The 8,393-nt window shown below is 33.4% G+C and overlaps 1 protein-coding gene across 1 annotated transcript; it reads left to right on the forward strand.

Moving 5' to 3' along the window:
• Window positions 1-275: 275 nt before the first annotated feature.
• Smp_165990 (hypothetical protein) lies at window positions 276-5,606 on the forward strand (the record flags this gene model as incomplete). The annotated part of the gene is made up of 3 exons (XM_018790863.1): window positions 276-668; window positions 2,050-2,466; window positions 5,271-5,606. 3 exons carry the CDS (start codon window positions 276-278, stop codon window positions 5,604-5,606), a joined length of 1,146 nt encoding a protein of 381 aa, XP_018645880.1.
• Between the last annotated feature and the right edge of the window lie 2,787 nt (window positions 5,607-8,393).

The following is an 8,393-nucleotide window of genomic DNA, read 5'->3' on the forward strand; positions in this document are numbered from 1 at the left end:
TGTTTGGTTAAGCGTCTTAACCAATCAGTTACCATCCCTGTACGAATGCAAGTGTAGAATATTTTATATTAAAATAAGTTAATATTTAAGAGTATTATTTTGAATTTATGTAATAAGTTGAAATTAATTTTGATTATGATTATTTATTTTATAAAATAAAATATTTTCAGGTTGAGTTTTATTTAAGTGCCCCATCATTTCGTCCAAGTTTATCTCAACAAATTGATATACCTAATCTTCAAGATATTGAAGGCAATTTAGAATCAATTGAATCCATGTCTCAAATGAATAGAAATTCTAATTTATCAAGTGAAAATTTAGATTCTGGAAATGCATATAACACTGTTGGTACTAGTTCGTCAGCAGTTACAGTCGCTGCTGCATCTCTAGTTGAAGAAGAACGTTCAGTAGATCAACAAGAAATGTTTTTCTCACTTCTACTTGAATCACAGTCTCGTCGTATGGATGAACAACGTTGTTATTTACGCACTACTGGACAAGGTACACCACCCATTCAATCGATTGAAACAAGTAATGCAGAAGAGTCAAACAATGTTCAGTTATCATCTGGAAATCCTCGTCATACACCTGATTATGATAACTCTTCACTCCGTAATCAAATTGGTACAAATGAAGAAGCTTTCTTTGACCTAATCGAAGGGGTTCAGGTAAATTTAATTCTCTTTTACGTTCTGAATATGTGTGTATTTCTGTAATACGTTGTTATATTAATTTACTGTTTGTTTTTGTGATCCAATTCATTTACTATATAATAAATCCTTTTATGCAAATGAGAAGACTGAAATAAGTATGAAGGTTTCATCGCGAAACCGAATTGTGATATGCATAAATCATGGGCATATATGCAATTCTCCCTCTGACTTAGACAAAGACATGTAAGCTGAGACCTTGCTTAGTTTGTTAATGGACTTTCTCCAATAATGCACCTCTTTAATTTTTAATCTGCCATTTGACCTTGGGATGACATTTAAGTGCAGCAAGTATAATGTCCATAGTCGCCCAGTCTGTCACTTATATCTGTTGATTACTAAGTGGTAGCTAGTGAATGTAAAAGTTTCAGTCCTACAGGAAGTCGGTTGCACCCCGAATTGTTCAGTGTTGAAGTCTTCAATCACTGTGATACACCAAGTAGTGATACGGATTCAACGTTTGTGGCAATGGAGCATCAGTTACCTCAAGATTACAGATAGAACTTGTTAAAAGAAGTATCAATCATAGTATGAAATTTTTATCTAACCCTACTTCTCAATAACGTTCACCTACCTAACTTCGTTTTTACTTCATTACTTACATCATAGTTACTTGAGATCATAAAAATTACTGCTCTATGTCAATCCAATGTATTTTCATTAATGTGAGGCAGTGTTAGCATGTAGTATTTTGTTTGCTTTTTCTTGACTGGAAAATATATAACCAATTTTTTTTAATAGTCAGTTCATCACATTTTCAATCGTCAATGTTATTCATTAGTATTAATTACAATTATCAACTTAGTTATCTAATTTCATAAACATTGCTACTATCTGATATCTGTAATAGACAAAAAGTCTTAATAGCTTTTATTCTGTAATAATAGGAAATGTTTAACTCACCAAACAAAAAGCAACATCCTTTATAGGATTTCATTTCCAATCATTTTTTTCCGGTATGTATGTACACATATACAATAGTATTACAATTGTTGAATTTGAAGTTTCATATCATCGACTTTGTTTAGACAAATATTGCTAATATTACTAATACTGAATAGTTGCATCGTCCTATCATGAGACTTAAACAGTGGACATCTACAATACCATCAAAGAATCGAAGCTAAGACTATCAGGTGTTTCACTGAACGCTTAATATTCTAACCGCTTAGCTAACGTCCAATTTTTATGTATGCGTATGATGTGATGAAAGTTCTCTCTTCAAATAGAACTAAACCATACAAATATATATATATATATATATATATATATAATCCAATAATTTCTATTTCCTTTCTTTCCTTGTTATGTTTCTACTACTCTATGCATGTATGTTCAGGGTGCTAGAATGAATGACCAACGAGCCAACTTATCTGTTTTCCCTGGTCTACGTTCTGGTCCAGGTCTTCATTTATTAGATAATAATAACGACCGTTATTTCGGTTCAACCAGTTCAGTGTTCAAATCAACAAGTAGCTGTGCAAGTGATGGCCTTCCAGAACCTAGACTACGCAATAATAGCAGTAATAATGATGATGTCACTGGAGTATTTGATCATAATTCAACCACCACCACTACAGTTCCTGCTACAAGAGCTAGTTATGGCGGCGGTGAAACAGGAAGAGCAGTAGTAAGGGGAGGAGTAGGAAGTACTGTTGCTGGTAGTGATGTTGATACACGTGGACGTCGCGGTCATATTGTTTCATCTACTGGTGATTTGGACGATGAGTTTTTAGAAATGATATTTCGAATTCAGGTAGGTTGTTTTCAATGGGTTTTTTTTGTTTTGAATCTGTCTAACTAATTAATACGTTAATATTACCTACAAATCTTGACTAAGTGATTTGGAAGTTGAAAGCTATCGGTACAAAACATTCAAAACTGTAATACGTACGATTGCTCCAATGCCTACCTTCCTAAGCTTGTATTCAACGATTCAAAAGACAATACTATAAGGGGGTCTGTGAAGATTGTCCGATTCTATAGTTTAAGTTACGAAATGATACTAATTAGACAACCACCGGAAAAGAGGAAGCACCGGATAGGTATTTCATTCTGATATGGGGCTCCTCATCAGTGTGGATCCTTGTTCGATCACCGGTAGGATTGTGAATAGACACTGTTGAGAATTCCCATACCAAGACGAAGCAGCTTTCCAGTGTTTCCTGATTTTCATTAGTTGTTTTGCGTAGATCAGTCCATGTTGTAGATTATGGAATTAAATGGTCAAGAAGATAATATCAGAAGTTTTATTACATCTTTGACTGACGGTGAAGTACTGAAAAGTGTCTGTATATATGAAAAACTAGATGTTTCTAAGAATCAGCATGGTTTAAGAATTCCAAAACGATGATTTTAGCCATTTCTGGCTGAATTTTCAAAAAGCGTTAAATTTCCCAAATGCAATAATAACTAATATTTTCATAATTTAAATCACGAACTGATCGTGGCTAAACCACCACTAAAACTATGAACCACTGGACAGCTGTTTTGTCCCAGAATAGGACTCCTCGTTAGTACGAAGTCGAATTAAGAAACTTCATTATTCTTCATCGTCTATTGTTTTTCTTTACTAATCCTTAGTGAATTCCACTTGATTATTCTAGTTTGTTTACATCTTTTTCTATCGACTTTGATATGATGATTTTACATTAATATTAGTGTTATCCTACCTCCTTACTCATCTTAGATCCAACAGGTTTGAACTTTGATATATATACTGGACTCTGATGTTTTGATCCAATGTGAGGTGTTTTTCTTCTCACTTCCAAACGCTGTCGATAATGTTCATAACTTTTGACAGTCATCTAGATCGGTAGAGGCTTATAATTTCATCTAATCAGTTATTTTTTCTATATAACTGCATCTAACCTCATCATGACTCTTTCAGTGGTCCATTTAAATGAAAAATAATATTATTGAACACTCATAATCTATGTATGTCTTACAAGTTTTGAAATGACTATTTTCCACTTCTGTACAAAATGGCCTTCTAGTTATGGAATACTCGTCCTATAATAGGTACTTGGATCCATGGCTCTAGCACCATAAGTGATGTAGTCTGAAAGGTATTGAGATTACCTTTGAGTAATCAAGTGTATTAGGAATTATACGCAGCTCGTCAAATAAATTAAGTGATTTGTTCGTTAAACAGCCTTATTTTATAAAGTTTATAGAACATAGTATAATTGAGAAGCTCATATTAACTATTCTCAGTTCTTCAATAAATTTTAATATATGTCCATGCTGTAACTTGATCAACAATTATCTTTATAAAGCTATAAGAGAGTGGAACAGTTATCTAACTGTTAAAGTATTCTAGTATCATCTGTTGAATTGTTTGATCGAACTCCACTCAACCTCTACTTTGATTGGGGCAGCTATATAGTATTACTGGTCTCCGCTTTAGAAGTGGATCTTCAACCTATAGCACATAAACATGTATTTAAATAGTACTAGGGCCTAGAAATTTGATGATCTGATAAACGAGTGAGTTCTTGATTATTAAAGTAAATAAATCATATGATGAACACATTAATATGATGTAACCGATTGATATCTGCTTAAGATGTTGATTTTATTTATTCAAGTCCTCGACTGAACTGATATCATCTGAGGGGAATACGACAACTGGTTAGAAAAATAGGTTTTTCCTTCAGTAAACGTACACACTTATGTACGATATAAATTTACTTTAAACATTATTTGAAGTTATTGAAACAAAGACAGTCGAAAGACACACAATCTAGATCACTCAAGTACCAGTAAAATTAAGTTCTGATTGTCAAAATTAATTCTTATCCAAAAGTGAATTCCATCGAATCACTTAAGAGTTATTGAAAATTATACTTCGAATCACGTATTCAAGTATTGCTAATATTTTTGTTTTCCAAATATTTTCGTTTTCTAACCAACTTTCCACTATATTCCGAAGGTGTGGTTATTTTCTTTGAGTTGGATAGTTTAGTTGTGAAGCTGTCATTGTTTTTCTAAATAACATTATCAGCAAATATTTCAAAGGGAAGTGGGCTATTCGAAGTTGTTTATATTTGATTAACAGATTGTTCTGTCAACATGAGATTCGATTAGTTGCTATCCCTAGTCGTTTCACCGTTATTTACATCTCTAGTTTAGATTGTTACCTGGCCCCGACCTCTAACCTCAAATGGGTTTATTCGATTTTAGTATACCTATTGATCGATGTGTGACCGACCAGAGCACCTTATTGAAAGATAGACATATTAAAATTAATCAGTGAGATAAAGCATAAACAACCTTGAGATCAGAGGTCAGACCAAGGTAGAAGACAATCAAATTAGGTTCTCAAGCAATGGTAACACAACTATGAACAACAACCAATCAAATTCCAGGTTAACAAAATAAGCTGTTAGTAAACTGTGAAAAAATTCTAATAGCTCACTTTCTTTTGGAGTATGTGCTGATGATGTTTTCTAGAAAGCCAATGAAAGCTTTACAACTCAACAAGCCAACTTAGAGATCACGACACCTCAAAAGTCTTCAAATATTATCGTTCATCGTATCTACTTTATTCTCTTACAGACATGTACACGAATCAACGACCAACGAACCAATCTACCTGATCCCCTTACTCAAGTTCAATCACATACTAATCCGACCCATCATAATAATGACAATGGTGAGGGTTCCAGGGAAATTCGTCAACCAATAAGTACATCAGAAGCAACAACATCTAATTCACATAGAGAATTAACTTTATACACTTCATCCGGTGCATTTAATAATTTAACAAATCGATATTCTGTCCCAGCTGTCCTTGATAATGAAGACGATGGTGATGCTAACGATCTATTTGCATTAATTCAACGTGTTCAATCGACACGTTTAGATGAACAACGATGTCATCCACCGTTGTAATAATATTATTATCTAGAATCATGTTTATCAAACTGTGTGTGTATGTCTGTATGCTATCGACAGAACAATTTTTATGTTTGTAAACTCCCTACACCACTTGATTTGTAAAATAATAGTCATATGACTAAATACGAAATTCTAACATTCCCCCCTCCGCAAAAATCAATTTTTGCGACAGTAGCCGTGTCGACTGAACAATGTGGAATAATGAACAACAACATGCAGAATAAACAATTGGGAGTAAAAGAGAAATTTGCCAGAAACGATTGTGCATTTGAATGAATTATATTATACATATATTCTTTTCTTTTCCTAATCACCACTTCGTCTTCATCATCATCAAACATATTTAGTTTCATATCGTCACAACTGAACTAACTTGTATCTCCTTTGGTTTTTTTATTCCTGAATTATTAATCTTTGATTGAAACTCGTGAATCGTTACTATTTTTTACCTTTGCTTAATCTGACGAAGATAATCTCTAATTCATGATAAATTAAAGGTTGTTAAGCTTTTTGGTGTTTCCTGCGTCTTACCTCTGATTGTTCGCTTTCCCACGCCTTGCTCCCCACCGTCAACAACTTCATTCCTTTGAGGTGTATGTTGTCATCCTGATTTTTTTCGTCGCATTTTGATTTCTAATACAGAGGTTGTCTATAGGTAGATACTCTTGATAAGTTTTGACTCGCTGTAATCCTTTGTTTTTCGTATAAACCAGCAGTAAATAACACTAATATTAATCATAATAGTATTAGTATATATCAGTAAACCAGATAAGATTAAATAAGTACATTACTCTTTGTACAAATATTGTATTACGCTCTCACTTCTTCTTATTGAACCATGTTTAATTTGCCCAAACTCTCGAGGTACCTCATGGTCCTATTTATTTCTATATTCTGTGTCTGATTAATGTATTTGTGTATCTGCATAGAAACCTCCCATTATTATTATTATTATTATTACTCAATATGTGTATAAACAAATAAGTGTATTGTGCATAAACTTTGTACTGGTGAGTGTTCGCTTCCTCTCTGTGTCTGTCCTTTGGCTTGTGTGTTTCTTTTTGATACTCTTTGCTGTTTCAATGTATCTAACTGCTAATACAGTCAGTGTAATTTTTCATGTCACCACTTTCTCTTGGTCTCTTCTTATAGTTCTGTTTTGTTTCATCATTACCTTTTCTGAATTTTTATCTATCGTATTGTCCTTCTCTGTTTCTCGCGCATATTCATGTTTTATTAAGAAAACCATATTTAATAACAAAAAATAGATGTATTTTTTAAATTTTATTTAGTTGAAAAGATATTCTACAATTTTTGGTACTTTTGACTCAACTGTGACAGTAATATCGGGAAGTTGTTAATCTATTCGAAAATAATCTGAATAACCTACGTTGAACTAATCGATCATCTGACATTCTTATTTCAGTTGTTATTGTGTTTAGAGGTAGCTTTGTTCAACTTATTAATCTCATATTGACTGTATATAGGTTTTAATTTTTTTTCTTCACTAGTTCAACATTATTTATGTATCACTTGTTACATGGTTAATAGATCATGCGAATCCCCACATTACTTATTGTCTGATTAGAAAGTCAAATCAGAGTGGTCATAAGTAGCCTTTATTCCATTTCGAACTTAGAAAATTTACTTGATTGCATATGTGAAGAAAATAAGGCCGTACATGTACCATAACAATTTTTAAATCTCACTAAGTACATAACTAGGGTGCACCACATATGAGTGATTATCAATACGTATAAAATTAAGACATTTTGATGCAAAATCGGGTGACAGATTCATTGTAGCTAACTACCATCTACCAACGACCAAAATAAAAATTTTCAACGTGTTTTAAAATGATCCTGGGAAATGTTTTCATAGGTTTCAGGTTATCAGAGGACAGGCGAATAGAATAAATAATTTATCGTGAAAATGATTAGGAAGTCATTCTTATCCAGGCTATATACACAGATCTATCCTCTATCCTGATGATTCTTTGGGCCCCTTTCCAGTTGATCTCCATAATGGTTTCCTCTTTAAGTAGGTCCTTTAAGGCTTGAAACTTATTGCTGAGATCTTGAACTCGGTGAGCTTGTTGGGATTTTAAAAAACGGCTATATTAAACTGTTATTATCCTACTTGTCTAACTATCAAGTGCTTCATTAACTTCAGTTTTAGCTTGATCATTGCCAGCTGGTAGTATGAAGCTATATGGACTTTCTGATTTTTCGATTCATCTCGATGTGGTCGGTCTTGTTTGTTGTAGTGTGAAACCTATGTATCTTTGTATATGCGTTTTTGAAGGAATATGGTGCCACCTACAATCTTGTTATTGAAAGCACGCAGATCTACCAATCTTTCATCATTTTCGTCTCTTTCTGCCAGTCCATTTCGCCCCACGTTGCGTTGATAACAGGTATTGTCCATCCGAACATTGACGTTCACATAGCCCCTCAGGATGAATTGGTGTTTCTCTGAGCATTTTTCTAGAACGAACTACAGCGTTTAATAAAACTGATAGTTGTTATCTTTGTTTCTATCATTAGTGGTTGCGTAGCACTAGATGTCATTCATTGTGACCTTTCTTTTAAGGATTCTTCGATAACCCTGGAGCAATAGGTTTACCGTCCTCTAAGCAATTTAGTGATTCTTTGAACAACAGCGCAACTCCGTGTGTATATCTAGGAATCATTTTCTTCTTCACCGGAATACAATAACAACTCTAAGTTAATCTTTCTTGTTTAGATTGTGTACAATTGGTTCTACTCATTTCAAACACTG

This window comes from Schistosoma mansoni (assembly GCF_000237925.1).
Source record: "Schistosoma mansoni, WGS project CABG00000000 data, supercontig 0013, strain Puerto Rico, whole genome shotgun sequence".
NCBI classification, from domain to species: Eukaryota; Metazoa; Platyhelminthes; class Trematoda; order Strigeidida; family Schistosomatidae; genus Schistosoma; species Schistosoma mansoni.